The 27,382-nt window shown below is 37.8% G+C and overlaps 1 protein-coding gene and 1 non-coding gene across 15 annotated transcripts in view; one reads left to right on the plus strand and one right to left on the minus strand.

Annotated features, from left to right (window-relative positions):
* Positions 1 to 27,382, minus strand: part of RPAP2 (RNA polymerase II associated protein 2) — a 108,436-nt gene that overhangs the window by 17,237 nt on the left and 63,817 nt on the right. For 3 of the 14 annotated variants that reach the window (XM_043460652.1, XM_043460653.1, XM_043460651.1), the window contains exon 12: positions 10,103 to 10,252. The exons of 3 other annotated variants lie outside the window; for them this stretch is intronic. In XM_043460652.1, the coding sequence (XP_043316587.1) occupies positions 10,111 to 10,252 (142 nt within the window). In that variant the 3' untranslated portion in view covers positions 10,103 to 10,110. Of the gene's footprint in view, positions 1 to 5,481; positions 7,342 to 8,504; positions 10,253 to 10,812; positions 12,415 to 13,504; positions 13,939 to 21,493; positions 23,294 to 27,382 lie in introns of those variants that run through there. 8 more of the 14 variants (XR_006268082.1, XM_043460655.1, XM_043460649.1 and 5 more) reach the window with 7 other exon arrangements.
* LOC122437423 lies at positions 10,620 to 10,726 on the plus strand. Its single transcript, XR_006268251.1, has one exon. It is a non-coding gene; the product is annotated as a U6 spliceosomal RNA (small nuclear RNA).

A 27,382-nucleotide genomic window follows, 5' to 3' on the forward strand; every position in this document is an offset into this window, starting at 1 on the left:
ATTTTGCAATTTTAGATTTATCTGAATTAACATTTATAAAAATAATATTGTGTGTGTGTTTAAATGCATAGAATATGTGTTCATAAACTGCAGTATTTCAGTGGAGTCATAATTGATTATTTTGCTGAGTATAGAGTAAGTTCTCGTAAATAATGTATGTTGTTGTTCAGTCACCAAGTCATGTCCAACTCTTTGCAACTGCAGCATGCCAGGCTCCTCTGTCCTCCCCTTTCTCCCAGAGTTTGGTCAAATTCATGTCCATTAAGTCAGTGGTGCCATCCAACCATCTCATCCTGTTGCCCCCTTCTCCTCTGCCTTCAACCTTTCCCAGTATCAGGGTCTTTTCCAATGAGTTGGCTTTTTGCATCAGGTGACCAAAGTATTGGAGCTTCAGCTTCAACAGTATTCAGTGAATATTCATGGTTAATTTCCTTTAGGATTGACTGGTTTGATCTCCTTGAAGTCCAAGAGACTCTCAAGAGTATAGAGCAAATTAAATTATTTAGTAATATGAAATGTTACTTTATTTTTAATTATAGTTTATTTACAATATTGGTCTGAGGTATACATCAGAGTGATTCAGTATTGTTATAGATTAATTATACTATATTTAAAGTTAATAAAAGAATGGCTATATTTTACTATACAATATGTCCCTGTACCTTATTTTATACATAGTAGTCTGTACCTCTTTATCCCCTATCCTTACCTTGCCCCTCCTGTCTTCCCTCTTCCCACTCGTTTGTCTCTGCATCCATGAATCTGTTTCTCTAGTTATATACATTTATTTTTTAGATCCTTCATATAAGTGATAAATGTCTTTCCGATTTCACCAAGCATAATACTCTTATTAGGTCCATCTGCTTTGTTGCAAATTGAAGAATTTCATTCTGTTTTATGGATGAGTAATATTCCATAGTGTGTGTGTGTGTGTTTGTGTGTATACATGGGCTTCCCAGGTAGTGCAGTGGTAAAGAATCTGCCTACCAATTCAGGAGACACAAGAGACACGGGTTCAATTCCTGGATCCAGAAGATCCCCTGGAGTAGGAAATGGCAACCCACTCCCGTATTCTTGCCTGGAAATTTCCACGGACAGAGGAGTCTAGCGGCCTACAGTTCATGGAGTCACAAAGAGTCTGACATAACAGCACACGTGCACATACATACACATCATACCTTTTTTAATCTATTCATCTGTTGATGGACACTTAGGTCTCCTGGCTATTGTAAATAATGCAGCTATGAAATGAACATTGAGGTGCATGTATCTATATACCAAATTAGTGTTTTCATTCTGTTCATATATATTCTCAGGAGTGGAATTGTTGGATCACATGGCATTTCTATTTTCAGTATTTTGGGGAATCTCCGTTTTCCATTAACGGTTGCATCTATTTACATTCCTACCAACAATGTACAAGGGCTCCCTTTTCTCAACATCCTCACCAACATTTATCATTTGCAAACTTTTTGATGATAGCCATTCTGACAGATGCGAGGCGATATCTTATTGTGTTTTGGTTTGCATTTCTGTGGTGATTAGTGATGTTGAACATCTTTTCATGTGCCTGTTGGCCATCTTTGTTTCTTTTGTAAAAATGTCTCTTCAGATTAGATCATCTCATTAAAAAAAAATTTTTTTTTTGCCATTGAGTTGTATGATGACTATGTTATTTTGAATATTAACTGCATATCAGTTATATGATTTGCAAGTATTTCCCCCTATTGTCTTTTCATTTTGTTGTTGGTTTCCTTTGCTGTGCCAAAGCTTTTAAATTTAATTAGATCCCATTTTTTACTTTTGCTTTTGTTTCCTTTGCCTTATGAGACAGATCCCCCCAAAATAGTTACAATTTATGTCAAAAAGTATCTACCTGTGATTTCTTCAAGGAGCTTTATGGTTTCTAGTCTTACATTTAGGACTTTAATTCATGTTGAGCTTTTTTTTCTTAATGTGATAAAATGTTCTGATTTCACTCTTTTACAATGTAACTGCTCAGTTTTCCCAATACCTGTATGCTCTTGCCTTTTTTGTTGTAGATTAACTGACTGTAGGTGCAAGATTTATTCCTGGGCTCTCTATGCTGTTCCACTGATCGATGTCTGTTTTTGTGCCAATACTATACTGTTCTGACTACTGTGGCTTTGTAGTATAGTCTGAAGTCAGGGAGCATACTTCCTGTTCTTTTTTCTCAAAATTACTTTGGCTATTTGGGGTCTTCTGTGGTTCCATATATATTTTAGGATTATTTGTTCTAGTTCTGTGGAAAATGTCATGGGTATTTTGATAGGAATTGCATTAAATTTGTAGATTTGGGTAGTATGGGTAGTATGGACATTTTAACTATTAGTTCTTCTTGTCTCCCATTTCCTTCATCAGTATCTTACGATTTTCAGAGTATAGTTTGCTCACCTCTTTGTTTAAGTCATTTCTAGGTATTTTATTCTTTTTGATGCAATCATAAATTATTTCTGTTTGTTAATCTTGTATCCTGCAACTTTACTGAATTCATTTCTAATAGCTTTTTTGATGGATACTTTAGGGTTTGCTGAACGTAGTATCATGTCATCTATAAACAGTGACGATATTACTTCTACCCTTACAATTTGGATACTTTTTATTTCTTTTTCTTATCTGCTGTGGCTAGGGCTTCCAATACTACATTAAATAGAAGTGGTGAGTGCAGGTATTCTTGTCTTATTCTTGATTTAAGAAGAAAAGCTTTTAGCTTTTCACTGTTGAGTATGCTATTAGCTGTGGGTTTGTCACAAATGGCCTTTATTATGTTGAGATGTGTTCTCTCTGTAACAGTTTTAAAAAAATTCTTAATTGAAAGATAATTGCTTTACAGTACTGCATTGGTTTCTACAAATATCAACATAAGTCAGCCATAGGTTTACCTATGTCACCTCCCACCTAAGCATCCCTCCTACATCCCTCCCCATCCCACACTGTAACAGCTTTGATGAGAGTTTTTATCATGAATGGATGTTGTACTTTGTCAAATGTTTCCCTGCATCATTTGAGATGATCATATGATTTTTATTCTTCTTTTTGTTAATGTGGTATATCACACTGATTGTGGCTATTGAACCATCCTTGCATCTCTGGGGTAAATCCCACTTGATCATGGAGTATGATCCTTTTGATATTATTGTTGGATTCAGTTTGCTAATATTTTGTTGAAGATTTTTGGATCTATATTCATCAGAGATACTGACCTGTAATTTTCCTTTTGTTTAGTTTCTTTGCCTGGTTTTGGTATCAGGGTAATTGTGGCCTTATAGAATGGAATTGGGAGTGTTCCCTCTCCTTCAAGTTTTTGGAATGGTCTGAGGATAGGTATTAGCTTTTCCTCATATGTTTGGTAGAATTTCCCTGTGAAGTTGTCTGGCCCTGGATTTTAGTTTGCTGCAAGTTTTTTGTTGTTGCTACAAATTCAGTTTCACTACGAGTGATGGTTCTGTTCATATTGCTGTTTCATTATTCAGTTTAGGAAGGCTATATGTTTCTCAAAATTTGTCCACTTGTTCTGCTTTGTCCAATTTGTTGGGACATAATTATAGTATGTGAGGTACGCGTGCATGCATGCTCAGTTGCTAAGTTGTGTCTGACTCTGAGACCCCATGGACTGTAGCCCACCAGGATCCTCTGTCCATGGGATTTTCCAGGCAAGAATACTGGAGTGGGTTGCCATTTCCTTCTCCAGTGGATACTCCCGACCCAGAGACTGAACCTGTGTCTCCTGCTTGGCAGGTGGATTCCTTACTACTGAGCCACCTGGGAAGCCCATGTGAGGTATAACTGACATTTAAAATCACACTAGTGGGACTTCCTTGGAGGCGCAGTGGAAAAGAACCCACCTGCCAATGCAGGGGACACAGGTTTGATTCCTGGTCCAGGAAGATTCCACATGCCTAGGAGCAACTAAGCCTGGGTGCCACAACTGAGCCCGCGCTCCAGAGACTGAGCTCTTCAACAACAGCCGTAACAGTGAGAAGGCTGAGCACAACCAGAGGAGCCCCCACTCACTGCAACGAGAGAAAGGCCTTGCACAGCAACGAAAATCCAGTGCAACCATAAATAAATAATGTTAAAAAATCACATTAGTTTCAGATGTATAACATGGTTTGATATGTTACAAAATTATAATCATGTAAGTATAGTTACATCCATTGCCATATAAATGTTTGTAATGAGAGATTTCAAGATATTTTAGCAACTTTCAAATATGTAATACAGTATTATTGACTACAGTCACCATGCTGTACATTGCATCTCCATGACTTATAAATTTTATAACTGGAAGTTTGTACCTTTTGACCCTTTCACCCATTTTGGCTATCCCTGACACTCTGCCTCTGGCAACCACTAAAGTCTATTCTCTGTACCTGAGTTTTTGTTTTTAAAAATAGATTCCATCTATGAGTCTTAAAAAAAAAATAAAATTCCACTGTGACATCATATAGTATTTGTCTTTGACTTATTTCACTTAGCATAATGCTCACACATTCCATCCATATTGTCACAAATGGCAAGATTTTCTTCTTTTTTAAGGCTCAATAATATTCCACTGTATAAATACACACTACATCTTCTTTACCCATTCATTCATCTCTGGTCACTTAGGTTGTCTGCATATCTTGGCTATTATAAATACTACTACAGTGAACACAGAGGTGTCTGTATCTTTTTGAATTTAGTGTTTTCATTTTTGAGGCTAAATAGCCAGAAGTAGATTTGCTGGATCATATGGTAATTCTAAGTTTTTTGAGGAACCTTGATACTGTTTTCATAGTGGCTGTATCAATTTATATTCCTACCAACAATGCACAGAGGCTCCCTTTTCTCCACATTCTTACCTGCACTTGTTACTTTTTAGTAACAGCCATTCTAACAGGTGTGAGGTGATTTTTTATTTTGATTTGCCTTGTCCTGATTAGTGATGAATATCTTTTCAACTGCCTGTTGGCCATCTGTATGCCTTCTTGGTTAAAAAAAAAAAGTCTCCATAGATCCTCTGCCCATTTTAAAATGATTTTTTTTTGCTACTGAGTTGTATGGCTTTATATATTTTGATATTAACACCTTATCAGATATATGATTTGCAAATATTTTCTCCCATTCAGTAGGCTGCCTTTTCATTTAGTTGATGGTTTCCTTTGGGGCACAGAAGCTTTTTAGTTTGATGTAATCCCACTTGTTTTTGATTGGTCAAATCCAGAATATTGTCAAGACTGATTTAGAGGCTCAGTGCCTATGTTTTCTTCTAGGAGATTTATGTTTCATGTCTTATGTCCAAGTCTTTAATCCATTTTGAATTAATCTTTGTGCAGGGTGTGAGACTGAAGGCAGGAGGAGAAGGGCGTGACACAGGATGAGACTGTTGGATGGCATCACTGATTCAGTGGACATGAGTCTGAGCAAGCTCCGGGAGTTGGTGATGGACAGAGAGGCCTGGCATTGCTGCAGTCCATGGGGTCGCAAAAAGTTGGACACGATTGAGCAACTGAACTGAACTGAAGGTGTGAGATGGTGGTCCAGTTTTCCCAAAACCATTTACTGAAGAGAGTCCTTTCCCCATTGTATATTCTTCGCTCATGTGTCATGCATGTATGTCTGACTATACATGCATGGGTTTATATCTACTCTGTTCCATTGATCTATGTATCTGAGGCAGTACCACACAGTTTTGATTACTATAGCTTTATAATGTAGTTTGAAAACAGGACATATAATGTCTCTGGCTTTGTTCTTTTTCAAGATTGATTTGGCTATTCATGATCTTTTGTAGTTCCATACAGAGTTTCAGATTATCAGTTCTATGAAAAAATGACATTGGAATTTTGATATGGATTGCACTGAATTTGTAGATTGCTTTGATAGTATGGATGTCATATATTATTTCTAACAGCTTTATTAAGGTGTAATTTACATATATTACATTCAGCTGTTTTAGGTGCACAACTATTTTTGAAGTTTATAAAACTGTGCAAAAGGGATCAAACCCAGGTCTCTCACATTGCAGGCAGATTCTTTACCATCTGGGAAGTCCTTCCCACTCCTGTGTAACCACTAATGTAGTATCTGTTTTAGATATTTTCTTCTGTCATTATAAATAGAATCACACATTATATGGTTTATGTGTCAGAATTCTTCTACTTAGCATGATGTTTCTGAGGTTCATCCATGTAGCAGCATAACATCAGTGTTCTATTTTATGAATTTTTTATTTACCATTTACCAGTTAATGATCATTTAGATTGTTTCTACTTTTTCACTAGTATAAATAATGTTATAAGCATTCACCTACAGTTTCTGTGAACAGTTTTTACTTCTCTTAGGATGAAACATTGAATGGAATTTGCTGGATCGTATGGTAAACTGCTCAACTTTTTAAGAAACTGTCAAGACCATTTTCCATAGTGGCTGTGTCCTTTTACATTTCTACCAGCAGTGTATTAAGGCTCCAGTTTCTCCATATTCTCACCAACACTATCTTTGTCCTTATCATAGCCATGCTAGTGGCTATGAAGAGGTGTGTGCTTTTGGTTTTAATTTGCATTTCTCTAATGACTAGTGATGCTGAGCAGCTTTTCATATGCTAAGGCACTGGATACCTTCTTTGCTGAAATGTCTATTCAAAATTTTTGCCCACTTAAAAATGCAGTTGTCTTACTTTTGAGTTTTAAGAATATGTAATCTGGATATAAGTTGTTTATCAAATATGATTTGGAAATATTTACCCAGTCTGGTTTGTCAATTCACTTTTTTCCCCTATTGGGTTGGCCAAAAAGTTTGGGGTTTACCATAACATCTTACAAAAAAGCTGAACGAACTTTATGGCCAATGCAGTGTTATGTAAGTTGTTTCAGGTGTACATTGCTCAGGACCACTTTGTAGAATAGCAAGCTTCTTTAAAAGAATAAAGACTAGACTACCAAAAAGCCTTATCTTAAATTGTATTTACTGACCTCAGTCTTTACTGTGTTCTTTAGTATCTAGAGATCAACCATGAGGCTAAAATGGGACTTTTCTCAATTTTCTAGTCAACTGATAAGACAACTGGTATCATCCAGAAAAATTATAGCTTGTTATATTTTCTCAAATATTCAAGTTTCAGTTTATATCAACTTTTATTTTCATATAAATAAAAATACTATCTTATACCTAGGATGCAAGGACTTGGTTATCCTTGTTGGGATAATGGTTCTCTTATCTCTGCAAGTCACTCTGTCTGGTGATAACTAATAAGTAGCTCTAGCTATACAATTATTGTGGCTAGAATTCAAGAAATGGTGAATGGAAGCTCATCTATTCGGTCTTCACGGAATATACCTGGGAAGGAAAAATGACACTTGAATAAAACACCTAAAGTATTTTTACCAGTTTTGGGGAACACTGTGTTGTCTCCCCAGTATACACTCCACTGCCCCCCATTATGTAGCAATAATGGTTTGGGTAATTCATACTCGGCTCGAGCAGACCCTGATCTAGGTCAATAAGAAAATCTTTCTCTCCTATTCCTTGCTAGAATGACTGGGTTAGGCTCATAGCATTTCATAGCCATGTGGATTAGTTCAGAAGTGCCCTGAATTAGTGTGAAAAGTTGAAGCCTCTCACTAGGACAGTGTGATATGCTATAAAGCTGGGAACTACTGAATGATTCTGCCACCTCTAGTAGATTCTAAAATGGCCCCCAGTGACCTCTGCCTTCTGGTATTCATTCCCTTATACAATCCACTCACCTTCAACGTGGGCCGGACCTAGTGATTAGTTTCTAACTAGTCACAGGATGCAGAAAAAGTGATGAATGTTACTTCTGAGACTAGTTGCAAAAGGACTGTGGCTTTCATCCTGCATTTCCTCTGACTTGCTCACTCTCAGGGAAGCCACATGTCAAGCTGTGGGCCACTATGGAGTGGTCCATATGGCAAGGAACTGGGAGAGGTGTCTGGACAACAAAGAGTGAGAAACTGAGGCCCTAAATTCAGCCCGAGAAGAACTAAATCCTGCCAATAACCACATGAGTGAGCTTAGAAGGACCTCTTTCTCCACTTGAGCCTTCAGATGACCTTGCAGCCCTGCCAGAGAGCTTTAATACAACCTCATGAGAGACTCTGAGGCAGAGGCCCTAAGCTAAATTGTGCCAGATTCCTGACTCACAGAAACATTAAAAAAAAAAGTTTGTTGTTTTAAGCCACTTAATTTTATAATAATTTGTTAAGCAGCAAAAGATACTATCATAAGAAAAGTTAGTTTGAGCAGTTTTTTTCCTGTTATTTGTAACTGAAAGCACATTAACATATACTAGCTAGTAGTAATCTAATCTTGAAAAGGCTATAAGACATTGTACACAAATAATTTTGTGAACTTAAGGTTTACAAATATACAAACAAAAAACCCCCCACCTACCCATTCACAACCATCTTCATTTCTCATATGGAAAATTATGTAATAAGGCCTCATTCTTCAGTATCCCTTATAATATTGACAAAGTCTGGGCAAAGATTCACCTTTAATTATTACACAAATAAACAATGTAAAACAACAACAACAACAATGATCACAGGGCAACTATTAAGTCCACTTAAAACATCTACTGTTTAGGGAATTCTCTGTCAGTCCAGTGGTTAGGACTCAGCACTTTCACTGCCAGGGCCTGGATTGGATCCTTAAGAAACTTTAACACCATTTGTTTATCTACAAGCACTAAATATGCTAATTTACGAGGGCTCTTAATTGATACATAGTCATTAAAGCAGATCTGCAAGGACATCTGATTAGGCACACTTTGTTCTTAGTCTATCTCGAAAAGCAACCTTTCAACCAATGGACACAGGGTGTCATGAATTGAGGGGTATGATTAATTCAATATTCTGTACCTGAAGCTCAATAAAACAAAAAAAAACCCACAACTCAAAACTTACTATATTCTTAGAAAGGGGCTTGAAGTGGTGCTTCCACCAGCCAAGCTGAGTTCACTGCCTAAATACAAGTCTTTGCTTTAGAGGGTTCTCAGGGGAGCAGGGTTGCATGAAATGGTCACTAGGTGTAAGTCTGGAGTCAGTAACAGTGCTAAGTCCTTATGTTCTATTTTCTAGGAAGTTCAATGAAAGGATAATGGCATTCTTTCTTGTCTGCCAAAATACACCTCTCAAATATCCTTGTCATATATTTAAAGATTTGCTTCAAAGTGGTGGTTTTTTTCCCCAAAAATTCAAATATCAAAATGTAAAATGCTATCAATCAGTAGTGTGCTTCTGGGAGGAGACAAGATTCGAGATAGAAGGGATGGGGGAATTTTGCTTTTTAAAATTATACATGTAGTTCTGTATTGTTTAATTTTGACAAGGCTGTATTGCTTTTATAATTTAAAAAACAGTTGAAAACTTAAAAAAAAGGAAATGCTCCATAAGGGGATCTCATTCATGGTTTAGAATGAATTTCTTTTAATCAAAACATTAACTTAATACCTATCTGAGCACTTGAGAGTATGCGAAATAGAAAGTAAAGGGAAGAGATGGAAAGTTGTGGATAAGGGAGGGGACATTCGTATGGGCAGTTCTTAAAGAGACAAAAACGTGGGACAGTAGAAGAGGGCTATGTATCTGGGAGCAGGGTCAGGAATCAACAAAGCCAGACTTGTAAGCTCACCTGCTTATCTGTACATGAGATGACTAAGGTATTGGCTGGGCTGAAGAGGGAAGTAGGGTGAGGATATTCTCAAAGATCACTGCAGTATTTGGTTGAAGTAAACTGCTATTTCCTGGGCAGAAACTAATCAGATGGGACATGCAGGGTGGGATGGTCTAGATTTGAGTATGAAGCTCATAGTGGGGAGTTTCCTGGATTGTAAGAAACAGAACCAACTGTGGTATCCTATAAAGGAAAAATAACAAAAAAGATGGGACATGGAGTGACAAAAGTGAACAGGAAATGACTGGGGCAGCTGGGACGTAAGCTGCCTGAAGCTGGACAAGCTGAAGATGTATGGAGGTCTCTAGTTGGTTTTTAAAATTTCCAATATGAATACAGAATCCAAACGGGCAACAAATAAAAAAACAAACAAAAAACTAAAGTAAAAAAGTCAACTGACCATTCTGGTTAACAGCTGGTTCTAAATATGATGGTTAAACTTTCAAGGTCTTCATTTTTTAAATTCAGTTCTTCAAGCAGGGTGGTCATGAACTGTGTAAACATCACATTTTCCTGAGAAAGCTTCTGAATGCCAAGAGTTGAGGTCAGTCTGAAACACCAAAAATATTAAATGCATATCCATGAAATTGGAAGGACTAAGGGGCTCCAGTCTTTAACATGGCAGAAGGGATTTTTCTGAGAATAATGAAGTCTCTCTGATTTAGTAAAATCCACAGAGAGAGGATCTTCTACTAAAGCTGAAGAGAAATCTCATGAAAAAAACTGAAAGACCAAACCTACTGTTACATAAGGAAAGAAGCTTAAAAGTCTTAATCTAAAACATGTCAGTCATTATGTCAGCAAAAGCTACCAAAATTCTGCTCAGAAAAGAACATTAATGAAGTCTTTCCACATGAGAAAAGGAGGTTGCGTAGAGAAGCTTAGAGCTGAGAATTGCTTTAAAAAACATAATTTGTGTGCTCGCTTCGGCAGCACATATACTAAGATTGGAACGATACAGAGAAGATTAGCATGGCCCCTGCGCAAGGATGACACGCAAATTCGTGAAGCGTTCCATATTTTTTTAAAAGAAAAAAAAAAACCAAAACATAATTTGTATCAACTGTTTAGGTTATATCACTTGAAAAACAGACAATAAACAAAAAAGACTGCCTTTGGATGAAACCTTAACATTTTTATTTATTTAAACATTTTTATTTTTGTAATACTGAACAGATGAATTGCATCTTACAAGGTACTTAGTACAAAACTTCAGAAGGAAAACAAAGCTTTCTTTAACCATTTCCAGTAACTATCCCTAAATACCGATTACATATATAACAGTCAGAGAAGTAATTTTCATGAATGTGATTAGCAAACATGATTTTTTAAAAAATGAAGAATATCTAATCACAAAGACTATAAACCATTCCTTTTCATAAATTTTTTTCTCCAGAGAGCATGAGCATGCTTCACAGAGCCTTTTTCCAAGTACATTCTAGAAAGCTTTTTGAAAAAAAATTATTTTTCACCCAGTCTACACTTCTCACACAACGCTCTTACAGATGCTTACTTAACCTTGGCCATTGCCAGTGGGCACATCAAATATAAATAAAATAACTCTGATTTCAATCAATATAGCTCAAGAAATCAGAGCAGAGGAGTTCCACAGTAGTGAGTGTGGGAATGAGAAATGTTATTTTCTGAGTCAGATTTCTTCCTTGCTTAGTATTTCAAGCAGAAACAAAAGGAAAAAATTGTCAGAATTGTCCAAAGATGCCCTAGACTCTGAGTAGATTCTCTATATTCCTGAAGGTATTTTAGCAAGAACTGGAGATGGGGTGACTCTGTCCAGTTAAATCCAGAGGGCTACCCAAGAAAACCACTGATTTCCTTACCCATCTCTCCTCTATTTATTTATAGCTAGTGGATGGAGTACTAGGTTCTCATATTTCATGAGCCTTGTCTGCAGGTATTCCCCAAAGGCAGTTCATACTTAGAAATCCCTCTATCCAAGCATTCTAATGCCAAGTTCAAGCTGGGCACTTGGGTGAACTTATAGGCAGTTGTGGCCAGCTTTTCCTGTGGAGAAAGTAGAACCTAGAAGTCAACTCTTTTGGCTTTTCTCATACTTAGGTGATGCCAATATTTAAAATATCAAGGTGCTGCTTCTCCACAGTAAGACCAAAGGTGCTGGGGATGGGATAACATTGGCTAAAAACAAGAAGTCAGGGCAGTCAGATCAGAAGTCAGCTTCACAGAAACCTAGCTTTTGTGTGTTTCAAAAATGGTAATGACATATCCAAAACAATGTCTCTGATTTTCAAGACTATATGAAAACATATAGTTTGGTTCATATATGAAAACAAAGTTTCCTCAATTACTTCTCAAAGTGCCATTAATATGTTTTAAAACTTCCTCAAATTAGAAATAAAGGTTGACTACTAGATTTTTCAACCTGTGTGCCCATATGAAAGCAGAAAACAATAAGTGTTATAGAGAAAGAGTTTGTAAGAGAACTGTTCTATCAATCACCCTAGTTAGAAAATATTTTGGGAACAGTAACACTTCTCTAACAAACTTATAAGGTTAACATTATTATATAAATAATTATAAGATATGTCCGTGCATGCATGCTAAGTTGCTTCAGTCATGTCCAACTCATTCCGACCCCATGGACTGCAGCCCATCAGGCTCCTCCGTTCATGGGATTCTCCAGGCAAGAATACTACAGTGGGTTGCCATTCCCTTCTCTGATATATTCAAATTTACCTAAAAGTTTTGTTCATAAAGAAAAACCAGGGTTATTGAGAAACTTTTCCAACAATGCAATCTTGCTCCTGAGCCCATGCCACATACAGCTAAGCAACCAGTCATTCTTTTCTTAAATGTGTGGATCTGTTTTGAGACTCCTCAAAAACATGGCTCTGAGCAGCAATCTGTTATGTTTTCTCACAAGATGAGTATCAAAGCCCTAGGGTGTATCTATAAAATGGGGCTAATAGTACTTAACTTCCTTAAAAGTTATTATTGCAAAAGGATACTATAAATAGGTTGTTAAAAAATCAATTATGATAATGATAATAACATTTATCATGTGCTACCTAGGAGATTTAGTGTGTACTTGTTCTAAGTATGAATTATCTCTTTTAAACTGCACAATGACGCTGAAGAATATATACTGTTCCCACTTTATGAGTAAGGAAATAAAGGCACAAAAAAATGTAAGCACCTTCCCCAAAGTCACAAAGGTAGAAAGTGTCATGTCACGGCTTTGAAACCCAGGCACTGTATCTCAAAATGCCCATACTCCTGGCTAATACGCAAGCTTTCATTCTTTGTAGGCTACAGAATACTATATAAATTTAATCTTCACTTATGCCCTTCACTACTGTGCCCTCAGTGAACATGCAGAAGAAACAGAATGTTTTAACTGCTTTAGAGAACTAGAAGGACAATAAAGTAGCTAGCAGCAGAAGGAAATGCTAATGGAGAAATCAAACAAGGTCTGGTGTCTGTTAGGAGACAGTAATAGCAGTTTTGGGGTCTGGGGATTTCTGCAGCAAGTCATCAAACAGATAGCAATCCTTAGGCATCTAGAGCCAGGATTTCCTGACTTCTCTTAACACTTGAGCCTTAAGTGTTGTTGCATAATTTTACTCCTGGAAAGTGAGCCAATGAGATTTCCTTTATTTATTCCCTTGTCCTTTTAATCTTTATCTGAAAAGATTTCTTCCCTACCCCCAAGTCCCTAACACAGAATGTAGTAAGAAATATATATTACCTTTCTAAAATTTTTGACTTAAATCCTTTTTGGAATAAGCTGAAGTATAAAGAAATAAATACTCTAATAGTGCCTATGTACCTCTAAACATTAGTAACCCAGTGGATTACTTTTGGGGAGTCATGTAAAAATTGTTTTTCTTTCCATAAAAACCAGGCTCACAAATACAAAAAAAAAAAACAACAACGAATGGTTTTGACACGCTATAAAGTCATAATAATATGTCAGGGAAGATGCTAAACCCTGAAGACTAGTAATTTTATTAATAATTCATTCAAAAGAATTATGATTTGCTTCTATCTCCAAAGTTATTTACATTTAAAGTTGAATAAGAGCTATATATAACCTTTGTTTTCCAGATTCCTTGACTTGTCTACTTTAGTATGTTTTATTACTTAATAGCAAGCAACTGGCACTCCTCCAGACTGACTGCTCACTGGATATCTGCTGGATTTCCATGTCCATGTCATCGCTGCAGTGAGAGGCCTCTGTGCCTGTTTGCAGAGATGAATCTGAGACAAGATCATAACCTTTTATCAGACTTTATGGTTTTGGTCAATGATAAGAGTTGGCTGTTGCCATTGACAATGATGCTTTTGCCACTGACAAAGCAAGGATTATTTTTAGGGTACACATCACCTTAATGATAGGTACTATTGGCTGAATGGGTGGGTGGACCTGTCTGATGTAGAGGAGCACTGCATTGAGCTTGGAGACAGGGTTCTGTGCAGAATCTGCTTTTGTTAGCAGTGACCATGGAAGGCGGCTTTGGAAAGCACAGAGCACTAAGCAACACAGTCTATGTGTGCTTAGAACCAGGTCCAAGGACAAATGAACAAAGACTTATTACTGGAACTATTCTTTACATGGTCTCTTCATTGCCACATCTGACAGCCTCTCCTTAGTTCTTTTTCCAGTTGACTGCAGTATTTGATGTCCTCATTCACTTCCTCCTTTTCTAGAATTCTCCTTCTTTGACTTTTCAGGCACTCTTATCTCAGTTCTCCTCCTACTCCTGAACTTTTATGACCTCTCTTGCTGGCATTTTTTTTTTAACCAGCCCATTAATAATGACAGGTCTTACCTAAGGTTTCACATTGACCCTCTTCTGCATTAAATCCTATCTCGTGGCTCTGATTACCAGTGATTCAAATCTCTTATCTTCTCTCTTGGGATTTTTTTACACTTTGGATGTCTAAAAGGTACCTCAAATACATTCTGTTCAAACCTGAAATTCTGACTTCTCATTTTCATCAAAACCTTCTGGTATTAGAAATCTCAGTCATCTTTTAACTCTTAACCCTTAATGTTCTTTGTTCAATCAATTACCAAGGCCTCCCGATTCTCCTCTGATGTGCTTCTTGAATCCATTTCATTTCCCCCATTCTCACTGTCTAATTCAGATGAATCATCTCCTCCTGGGACTCCCACCGCAGCCTCCTAAGTGGTCTCCCACTCCATTCGTCTCCACACTGCCGCCACAATCCTCTTTCATGGATCTGATTAAGTCACTCTCTTTGATAAGTACTCATAGGAGAAACCAAATTTCTTTGGACCTTTTATTTTTCATTTCTATCACATGGATATTCTTATAAATATTTCAAATAATATGAAAATATATAGTTAGTTGTATATTTTTTTCTCATCAAGCAGAAAGGTGGAAAACTTGGATATTTATTCATCCATCTTTGTATTCCCCACAGGCTTGTTCCCTTAATAGTAATACATAATTTGGTGGATGATTACAGAACTGAAACTGCTGCTATGCCATACTAGCACTTGTCAGGGTACTACAAGATGCATGGGTATGTGTGCGTGCTTAGTTGTGAGTGACTCTTTGTGACCCTGTGCACTATAGGCTGCCAAGCTCTTTGTCCATGGGGCTCTCCAGGCAAGAACACTGGAGTGGATTGCCATTCCCTTCTCCAGGGAATCTTCCGGATCTAACCAGGGTCTCCTGCAACTCCTGCTTTGGCAGGTGGGTTCTTTTACCAGTGAGCCACGCGGTCCTGGACAAACGATGGTCTGTGGGCCAAATCTGGCCTGCTGCTTGTTACTTTTGTAAATAAAACTGAAAAACAGTCATGCCCATTTATTTATGTATTCTGTAGCTGCTTTTGTGTTCCAACAGCAGAGCTGAGTAGCTGGGACTGTAGGGCCAGCAAAGATGAAGATATAATCTGACCCGTCACAGAAAGTTTGCACACTCTTAGACTAGAAGATTAATATGCACCAATTTTAATTTAAAGTGAATAACTCAGTCACTAATACAGTGCTTTATATGCTATAAGTCTGATGATGGGAGCAACTAACACAAGATGAGAAATCCAAAGCAATCATTTGGCTGTAGGATATTTAAGATCTGGTCTGTGAAAGATCTTCTGCACCCTGGACCAGTGAAGTATGGAAGATGCTTAACAAAACCAAAAATATCTCATAAAAATCTACCAGCTGGAGAGAGAACTTTCCCTGATTTACTTCACTCGAGCCAAGCTGAGCAAAATTGCCTCAATTACGCCAAGGTTTGGTTTGTCCTCACTTAAGAGCTGGCTGTGTTCTTTCTAGGGGGTGCTCTTTCCTCAAATATCTACACAGTGGACTCCTTCATGTAATGCAGTTTTGTTTAAATGTCACCTTTTCTATATGAAACCCATCGTCTCTTTTACCTTCTCTACCTACTTACTTTGTCTTCACAGTCCTTACTATTTTCTAGTTCTGTTGTTTACTTGTTTACTGTCTCTCTCTCATCCAAAAGAAGGTGAATGTCACGAGGGTAGTGACTTGTGTATTTACTGCATTCACTTTGTGTCTGGCACACTGTAGGTGATCACTGATTACTTGTTTAACGAGAAGAAATGGCTTAAGAGGTCACGAATTTGTTGTGTTTACTGAAATATTTTTTTTTCTTCAAAGTATTTTTCTCCTTTCAGTTTTAGAAGAAGGAAGGGAGGAAACATTTTCTTGATGCCTCCTCCTGCCTCCACATAGTATCATCTTCTTGCTAGAATATTTCAGAAAATCTATCAGTGAGGTGAGATGAGCTTCAAATTCATTAGGTAGGCCAAGCATTAAATCAAGATCTACCACTTGTTTCTCCATTTCTCCTCCTCACTTCCATTTGTCCTGAAACTCAGTGTTGGCCAAGGGTGAGTAGGACTGAGAGCCACTGAGCAGGCTTGGTCTGTAGCTTTAATTCGCTCCAGTCCTGCAGAGGAAACTGTGGAGCAAGGGGCTGTTCCTCAAGTGGTTGCCTGGTGCCTTCCTCTGGAGCAAAAGTACTTTAGCTTCACAGGTTAAATATGAAAATGACACTTGGCCAAAAGGAAGAGCACTTTAGAATTTCTACAGTCCAACTAATATAGGTCATTATTTCTGTGTATTTCTGGTTGGTTACTACTGTTCTTGAATGGGGTGTGTTCTTACTCTTTTTAGGTCAGTCAAAGTAACGGAGTGTAGCTGCAAAGCTGTACTCCCTCTCAGTCTCCTCCCATTAAGGTAAAAGATCTAAGAAAACAGACTCAAGATCATTTCTTAAGGTAGTGATTTGGACCCTTTACACAAGATAGTTAATAAACTACCTCCATGACCTTGAAGGAGGGAGATTCTTTTCCTCTATGTGTGTAGCATGTTGCAATGGTTAATAGGCTTTAAATCCTGGACATTGTTTCTTATATATAATGTAAATGGCCCTTGAAGAATATGGAGGTGGTAGGGTGTGTGTGTGTGTGCGAGGGAGAGGCAGCACTTAAAGAGTTATTCCTTCATATTCTTGAAAATGGTTCTCAATTAATTCCAAGTCTCTTTATTATTTCCTAATAGACGCCATCTAACTGCTCCTTATTCAGACTGGTGTTCTTCCCTATATCCATAATTCTAGCTTCTCATTTTCCTAAAATTCAGTGCCCCAGAATATACTGTTCAAATTCATTACTTCACAACAAAAAAACATCTTCAGAGAAAGATATCATGATGTAAAATCTTTCACATCTAAGTTATCTTTGAAGTAAAACCTCAGAATCTTATCAATCCTCTCCCTTTTTTGTTAAATTGAGTCCCCAGGTTCCTTTCAGTACTTTAAATGCATATACAGATGTATATGCTAATCACCTGTTTAACCTTTTAATTAAAGAACTCCCACCCTATTATATATTTAAAGGGACTCAAACCTCTGTTCCAGTCCAACAACTTCTAATAGTGAATATCAAAGGAAACAATAACTGGGCCCAAATAACTACTCTACTTAAATAAAATAGTAATATAAGCATAGTTGGTATTTAACAGTGTGCTTTATGTAGGAAATGCCTTTAATCAATAGAAAATGTGACTGGCAGTGAGTAAAAACAAAAGATTTTTATGTTTCCATTTATTTCCTTTGTGTATTTTTAAAGATGAATAAAAACCTCTAAAGGTGACACAAAAAGGACAGTTTACCACAAATAGTCTTTATGTTGGAGAATATAATTTAACAAAAACGATGTAATCTGCAAATGTATAAATCACAAACAAGCCTCATGAGAACTCCACTGATTCAAATCTCTATCCTGAAAAGAAAGGCAGCCTTCTATAACTAGTTCTTTACCATATGGTCAACGGCATGACAACAGAAAAAAAACCGAAGTGTCAAACTGCATCTTATTGATAAGACCTTTATTTAGCTGACTGCTCCACATATGCTATGCATCAAAAGGAGCGTCTGAAGTCAGGCTAGGACAGGTACCCTCTATTTGTTATTACTGAGCTATCAAACAACATCTGGTTAACAGGAATTATTGTACACAGAATTGGGAAGAGTTTCAAAGTTTGACAGCTGAAACAAGAGATTCTTAATTAAAAGTGGCCTTTTTATAAATCCTTATATCCACGGATTTAGAGCTATACAAACTCTTGATTAAGCCTCAGAAGAAAGTTATCTATGACTGTGAGTCACTGGTTTGTTTCGTATCAACAGAAAAAGCTATATGAAGAATTAAAGTTGTAGTTTACTGAACAAGTGGAGGTAAACAACTGATGGGACTCAAGGTTATCCATCTCCTGTAGTGCATTAAAAACCAGTAATTAACTTGGAATTTTAAATGGCTTTCCCAATGTGGCTGTATTGCTTTGCTTATTGCACATTTCCACTGGGGAGCATACAATGCAGCTCTTGCAACACCAGAAATCGCAGCCTGGTCTGATTGATCCTTTCCTGAATAATCTGGGTGATATGTGTGAAGATCACATCAGGCACTTATCTTCAGTGAAACAGCACAGACATCCCTTAACCTGACCATCAACACTAAGAAGCAGTAACTAACTCTTAAGAGTTTCCTAAACTTGCAGAATCAAGCTGGTAGGCTGCTGTAAAATGACACTGAACAACACTCTTCATATTCAGTATAATCTTAAGTGAAAAAAATGCTGTGAGAATGTCTATGTGAATAAATGTCACCAGAAAGCGTGCTTCTCTATGGTTTGGGGTTGGAGGAAGGGACAGGAAGTGAAAAGCCACACTTTTCTGTATTATCAGATTTGAGAAATTACTAGGTTCATAAAGAGTTCTGTTGCAGTAGGGAAACCTGTTATGCTGATTACCACACATAAAGGTGATGAATATGCAGGGACTGCCAAAAGATAATGCTGGGCTTAAAAGAAATTTTTTGACACCCTCTCATCCTTCAGAAGTTAGGGCTGGGAAGGAGAAGGTAAGAGGAATACTTCTGTTAAAAGGAAGTACCTTCAATATTTACACGCACAAGCACTATGCCTCTTACTTTACCAATGAAAACAGAATAGACACTACAGTTCCTGACATTTCAGGGGCTTAGAATCAAACAAAGCCAAACGTCTTTTGGGACAGATGAGGCATCTTTATTAATACTGGCCTGAGTAAGTGAGAAATCCGAAACATGAGGTCTAACTGCACAGTCTTCTTTGGAGAGGCTATTCCACTTAGTTTCTTCAAATGTGACCTATCCAGCTAGCTTCCTTTTGACAAGTGAGGTGGGCAGGGTAAGGGATTCATCCAGGGTCACACTGGTTAAGAACAGTGCTGAAAGTGGACGCCTTTTGTCACAGAGGTATTTTGCTTATCTACCAAGTCTGGATACTCCTTCCTGCACTGCAGCAACCGTTGTCGCTTTACCCTTACTATGTCTTCTTTAAGAAAATGAGTTGGGATTCTCCCTCCTTCTCTACATGAACAAGTGCTAAATGATAAAAGGATGACCTCTGTGAAAACACACACTCAAAACTGAAACAAAGCAGAGCTGTGACCAGTAAGTAACCCAATGGGTCAAAATGTCATCTATTTTCAGAAATTTGAGGCCTCACACAAACCCAAGGCATTTTACAAAACATCCCTCTCAGATATTAAAGAAAATTTTTTTAGTATAAACTTTCAAAAAGGATATCATCTGTATGTTCAGGGCTCATATTTAACATAACTCTTTTTCTACCCTGAGTGTTTCTTACTGGGGAGAAGGTAGATGATTATTCAACTATATATGTCAGTGATTTCTCTAAAAACATTTATCTAATCTGTGACTCCTAGCCTCCTCCTTGAAGTAACACAGTGGCCCCAGGGGCACAGGGAAAGAACAAAAAAAGTCAGCCTTTGGAAGAGCTTTTCTTTTTCCATAAAATAACATGTAGTGGGCCATGTGCAGAGGTATTAACTCCTTCATGGCACTTCCCTAAGTTGCTCTGGACGTTGTTTTTAAGTAGCTGCTATGTTGTTTTTAAGTAAACCATGTTTACTGTTTACTTAAAAACAACATCCAGAGCTTCCCTGATGGCTCAGAGGGTAAAGCATCTATCCGCCTGCAATACCGGAGACCTGGGTTGAAGCCCTGGGTGGGGAAGATCCCCGGGAGAAGAAAATGGCAACCCACTCCAGTATTCTTGCCTGGAAAACCCCATGGATGGAGAAGCCTGGTGGGCTACAGTCCATGGAGTTGCGAAGAGTCAGACACAATTAAGCGACTTCACTTTCTTTCACTTTCAGACATGGTTTTACTCTTGTTTGACAAGGAAACAAATGACAAGAGGCCAGAGCTCAGTTTAAAATTCAGATACTTTAAAATGGGTGGCTTTGTAAATTAGAGCAAGTGAATTAGTTTGCCTTGAAGAATGCCAATTTCTTCCCAGCCATTCCTTTTGTGGCAGGATCTCAGCCAGAGTCAAACATAAGCAGCTACAGTGATTTCCAAGTTTGTAAAAAGAAACTTTTCTTTATGAAACTAACTTGTTGATTTTCCACCTTTCTGTGAAGTTACACCAAGTGTTAACTCCAAAGTGAGGCTCAAGTGACTTTCTTAAGGTCATGTAGTTATTAAGAGATGAGCAAATAAGCCCCAGAAGTACCCACAGGTCTACACTTCTAACCACCATAGCACACAAGCTCACATGTCTGATTCATTTTAAGAACTGAGTAGACTTTATGATTTCAAAGGCCCACTTGTCAATGCTCTTCAAATAATTTTTGAAATCTGCCATTACAAAGTAAAACATGCTAATGAAAACAATTCTATTTTTTCTAATTAATTCATCCTTTCTGTAATAGCCAAAAAGCATCTTCCAACATCATTAACTACTGCAGACTTTAGAAGAAACCTAGGAAATGCCTCTAAGCAACCAAATCCTGGCAGATACAGCTAAATTAACTGATTTAGCGTATCTTTATCTAGCACACTAATAACTGCACTAGAATCAAGGACAGTGGTTGTCAATTTGGTCTGCACATATTACAACCACTTGGGGAACTTAAAAATATATGTCCAGGCTCCATCTTAGACCATTCAGTTAAAATCTTTGAATCAGGTATTATACATTTTATACACACACACACACACACACACACACACACACACACACACGGATTCCCTGGTGGCTCAGATGGTAGAGTCTGCCTGCAATGTGGGAGACCCGGGTTTGATCCCTGGGTCGGGATGATCCACTGGAGGAGGAAATGGCAACCCACTCCAGTACTCTTGCCTGGAGAATCCCATGGATGAAGGAGCCTGGCAGGCTACAGTCCACGGGGTAGCAAAGAGTCAGACACGACTGAGCGACTTCTTTCTTTCTATACATATACAGATGTGTGTGTGTGTGTGTATGTATATATATACACAAAGTAATTTTAATTTTTTTGGCTATGCCATGAGGCTTGCAGGACATTAGTTCCCCAAGCAGGGATTAAACCTACACCCACAGTAGCGAAAGTGTGGGGTCCTAGCCACTTTACCGTTAGGGAATTCCCCAATATTAGTAATTTTTAAACACTTTCTATGTGATTCTAATGGACAACCATTGTTTAGAACCAATGTTGAATTTCAGAATTGACATAATCTGTGCAGTTCTGATCATTTGTTATACTTGTTATCCACACTGCTGGAAGAAACCGAATAGCAAAGAAAATGAGATTTTTATATAGATACCTCTACCAAAGTAGAAGATAATACAGTCCAAAAGAAGGGTCTCACCTATAGGAATTTGTAAAAGGAAGATATTATTTGTACCTCTGGGGGGTTAAGAAAGACTTCTAAGGAGGCAGTGACATTAGAAGTGGGTCTTGAAGGCTAGGACAGGCAAACATGAAAAGGAAAGGCATTTTAAGCACAGTCCACAATGATACAAGCGAACAGAGAACACAAGGACACAAAAGAGAAATAAGTTGGGTAAGCAGGTTGGGGCTCTATTAGGAGGGCTTTGAATTTCAAGCAAAATCACATGATAGGAAACGGGGGTGTCACTAGGTTTCTGAACAAAGGCCTACTCTGATCAGAATTAAGCTTTAGTGAGATTACTTTTGTAGCTGGAGAAAGGATGGGCTAGTTTGAGGGAAGAGACACTTGGCCAGAGACCTGTTTAAGAAGGTTATGATTGCAGCAGTCTAGGCAAGTAATGAAAGCCTGATGTGGGTTGGTAGCAATGGGAAGGGAGAAAAACAACTGGGTAAGAGAAATTACAAATGAAGTATTTAGCAATTGATTAGATATGGGAGGTAAGGGCAAGAGAAGCATCAAAGCCAACTTCAGACTTCAATTCTGAGTAATTAGGAAGAGATCACCTAAATCTCAGATTTGAGAGAGTGAATTGCTTTAGTGACATCCAAATGGAGATCTCCCTTCCCCCAAATAAAATTTTGGTTTGCAACCTAGAAGAGATGTCAGAACTGAAGATACAACTTTCAGGGAAGGACAAAAGAAACATTTCATTAGGACAACCAATTATATTCCTAAGATGTCTCCTTTACTGGCTACCAATTATATTTTCCTGATTTCTTGAACTAACCTTTCACCAGCACACTTCAGAATCTCTTGCATCCTTGTCTTAACTTTCCTATTCATCAAAACTACAATCTGAGATCAGTGCTACATACTTGCTTTCTCCACACCTACAACAGGATGGCTGAAAAGTACTGGAGGGTAGGAGTGTGGGAGGAAGAAGGGAACTTCAAAAATTGATACCATTACAAATCCATGATCTCTGGCCTCATCTGGGTTACTTGTCAGTTTTCTCTGGCACTTGGTTAGGTTCTTTTCTGGATACTCTCAATGACTGTAACCACTTTCTTTCACACACTACTCAACCATCATCTCTTTAGTTTCAGAACCCAATATCATATTCATTGAAAACATCAACTTTATTGGAAAATGAAATTGTCAGGCATGATTTTAAAATCTCCCTTCTACTTACAAACTTACCTATAGCCACACTTATTTAGTCACTAAGTCCTGTCCAACTCTTTTGTGACCCCATGGACTGCAGCCCACCAGGCTCCTCTGTCCACAGGATTTATTCTTCACTTATTTTCTTCCGGCCTCAGAAGATAATGTGTCTCTCTATTTGACCATGATCCCACTTCTTTGATTATGGGCTTCCCAGCACCTGCCAATGCAGGAGACATGAGAGACATGGGTTCGTTTCCTGGGTCAGGAAGATTCCCTGGAGGAGGGCATAGCAACCCACTCCAGTATTCCTGCCTGGAGAATCCCATGGACAGAGAAGCCTGGTGGACTACAGTCCATAGGGTTGCAAAGACTTGGACACAACTGAAGGGACAGTGCACTCTATTGTATGAGCTTCCTTGGTGGCTCAGACGGTAAAGAATCTGCCTGCAATGCAGAAGACCCGGGTTCAATCCCTGAGTCGGGAAGATCCCCTGGAGAAAGGAAAGGCTACCACTCCAGTATTCTTGTCTGCAGAATTCCATGGACAGAGCAGCCTGGTGGGCTACAATTCATGGGGTCACAAAAAGTCAGACACAACTGAGCAACTAACACTTTCACTTCTTTGTGTCTCTTCTGGGACCCTGGTTCCACCATTATGTCTACCCCCCAACTCTGCCCTCAGCTTCAAATTCTTATTAAAATTCTTCTCTGTACCCTACAAACATACTTAAGTATTTTATGCAAAACAGACTGTAACTTTTCAATTTCTTTCCTACTCTTATCAATTTTCTTAAAAGAGAAATGTACATTTGCTAACTCGACTTCCTCTTGTTAACCTGGGATACCGAGTTTCATAAGATTCTTCAAAATTACAGTTTTTTTCTTTTCAAATGTGTATTTCTTTCCCTTTGGGGAAAGAATACATAACTTTATTTCTACTTTCAATGTTTTAATGTATCTCTCAATCAATAATGTGAGCTGTAGAGGGTTAGTGGCATTTAGTTTTAGGCAGTTTGAGGAATTTCGGAGTATGTGAAAGTTGTATGAGCTAGTGTTTTGGATGAGCAACATACTTCTCTGCACTGAAACCACAGGAATATGTGGCAGCTGCTTTATTCTTATGAAACATTTTTGCAGTGTAGTTGATTTGTCATGCATTGTAATGGAAAACCTCCATGTGGCAAACAGCATCATAACATGGAGAACTGAAAAACTCATTAGAAAGAAAATCAGTAAATAAAATTGTACAATTCCGTTACTATAACATGATTTCACCTCCACAGAAATTATGGGTGTTCAAGCAGTTTGTAGTGGTTTCCTGAGTACTTTTGCTCCAATGTAATTTTCAGTATTAAGCTTTATGTATTTTGATATGTCTTGCCTCTTAACGCAGAATATACTTGAGCTTAAAAAAAAGACATTACTTTGCCAACAAAGGTCTGTCTAGTCAAAGCTATGGTTTTTCGTCTATGTCCATACCACCCTGAACGCACCCGATCTCGTCTGATCTCGAAAGCTGTGGTTTTTCCAGTAGTCATGTGTGGATGTGAGAGTTGGACCATAAAGAAAGCTGAGCGCCGAAGAATTGATGCTTTTGAACTGTGGTGCTCGATAATACTGTTGAGAGTCTCTTGGACTGCAGGGAGATCAAACCAGTCAATCCTAAAGGAAATCAGTACTGAGTCACTGGAAGGACTGATGCTGAAGCTCAAATACTTTGGCTACCTGATGTGAAGAAATGACTCTGGAAAAGACCGAAGGCAGGAGGAGAAGGGGACGACAGAGGATGAGATGGTTGGATGGCATTACTGACTTGATGGACATGAATTTCAGCAAGCTCCAGGAGTTGCTGATGAACAGGGAAGCCTGGCATGCTACAGTCCATGGGGTCGCAAAGAGTCAGACACAGCTGAGAGAGTGAACTGAACTGATACCCGAGCTGTACCAGCATGACAGAGAGAAACTCACACTGCTCCCTGAAAATGGGACTACACAAAGAGCAATAGTGAGAACTAGAAAATAGTAATCCGCCTCTTACCTTCTGGCCTTTATAATCTGTTCTAAAACTCTGCAAAAATATCAATATTTAAACTAGAAATAAATCAGAAGCATTTTAATTTTCCCTGCAAGAATCATATGACTTTACTGCTACTGTTAACTAGAACTATCAGAATGAGAAAAGTCAGAGGCAGGAAGAATATTAAAAAGGTGTTAAGTCTCTATAATACACAATCTAAACGGAAGTGTTTAAAGACAACAGAGAAAAAACACCCCAGGCAATTAGGTTTCTTGAATTTAAGAAGCACTCAATATACCTGGGAATGAAATTTTTTCCCCTTCTAATTTTCATGCAAGTTTGCAAGACTAGTTAATAAAAACATATTCAGTAAGACTAGTTAAAGAAGAGTCTGCCTCTAGAGTGAATTTTTCCATTAAGATCCATTAATATTTGATAAATGCTTCCAATTCAACGAACAAATACCAACATGTAAAACATTTGAAGAAGTCTCCAGAAATGTGTCTGTGAGGCATCAGAGAAATAAAAGATTTAGTGTTGTATCTACATACTTGGTGATTAATTGCTCTATAACCAATTCTTCTATTTATCAGTCCACAGAACATGAAAGAATAAGTCCATCAAAATCAGAGAAAAGCAATATTTGAAGTATAAAGTATTTAAATCAAAGACATTAAAAATTAAAATGCTAACTTTATAAGTTAGTATGAGTTAAAAGATAATCTCCGAGTCAGATGTCTAGTTTTGTTTTTCATTAATTTTTAAAAGGTTTTATAAATATCTATTTGCAAAAAAGCTATGCTAGGTTTGGTTAAAAGTAGCAACTGTTTTTAGGCTATTTACATCCTTATCAGACAATATTCATCCTGGAAGATATGAATCATTACCAAGACAAAGGTTACAGTCTTTCTTTTAACTCATGACAGTAAGCAACTATTTTCATTTTTTCCTGTGCAATATTACCAGTGCTACCCATTCTGTTTTGAAGTTCATAATATCAACAATTTAATCAAGTTTTCCCTGTCCATTCATTCATCTGATTTATTCCACAAATACTAACTCAGTGTTTACTAAGTGCTAGACTGAGTGCTTGGCCCTAGGGAGACAAAAGTAATCCAGATAATGTGCTTGGTTGCATGGAGATTGTTTTGGTAAGAAAACAGTTTCAAATCTGCCTCACTTACTGTAGTCATCTTTACTGGTTTAGTGTTGTTTATACGTTGTCCAAACACAACTTCTGGATGACGGGAAAGTCTCTTACTCCTATGTAGAAACTGTGTATGTGTGTATTTTTTGGTGAAGTATGTGTGTATGTTCCTAAGACTGACTTGTGGATTATAAAAGACAAGAAGGCAGAGAAGGTAAAAAGCACAAAATATGAAAGAAAAAAGAAAGTCAGACACCAGATTAATCACAGTGGCTGTATAGATCAAACTTAGAAATGCTGCCCTAAGTTAATTTTCCTAAAGCATATCACTAACCTGTAGTGGAGGGGGATAAGAATAAACTAGAACAAGTAATGAAATGATAATAAGATGGGTTTTTGGAAGAGGCAATATACAAGATTTGATTCATTCACTTATGAAATTAAGTACAAGAGTCAAAATGTTACCAAACAACACTGACATTCAAGGCAAGGAGAAACATGTGGAGAAAAGCGGGAAAGATGAAAAAACTGGGAATGTCATCAAAGGCATATTTGCCTATTACTTTTTCTAGGTAAAGTAATATTTGCCTATTACTTCATCAGTGTAATAATTCTTCATCAGTTACACTGTTTTTTCAATACTCCAAATCCTGCCTGTCTGACATCTCCTCCTTTGTTGCCAAATGCTCAAGCCTCCATTATTCTGAAAAGTGTTCTGAAGATTTACCATATTCTACTGGATATGAAGACGACACCACCCTTATGGCAGAAAGCGAAGAAGAACTAAAAAAGCCTCTTGATGAAAGTGAAAGAGGAGAGTGAAAAACTTGGCTTAAAGTTCAACATTCAGAAAACTAAGATCATGGCATCTGGTCCCATCACTTCATGGGAAATAGATGGGGAAACAGTAGAAACAGTGTCAGACTTTATTTTTCTGGGCTCCAAAATCACTGCAGATGGTGACTGCAGCCATGAAATTAAGACGCTTACTCCTTGGAAGGAAAGTTGTGACCAACTTAGATAGCATATTAAAAAGCAGAGACATTACTTTGCCAACAAAGGTCGGTCTAGTCAAGGCTGTGGTTTTTCCAGTGGTCATGTATGGATGTGAGAGTTGGAATGCGAAGAAAGCTGAGCACCGA

The sequence above is a fragment of the Cervus canadensis genome, chromosome 2 (assembly GCF_019320065.1).
Source record: "Cervus canadensis isolate Bull #8, Minnesota chromosome 2, ASM1932006v1, whole genome shotgun sequence".
In the NCBI taxonomy this organism is placed as follows: Eukaryota; Metazoa; Chordata; class Mammalia; order Artiodactyla; family Cervidae; genus Cervus; species Cervus canadensis.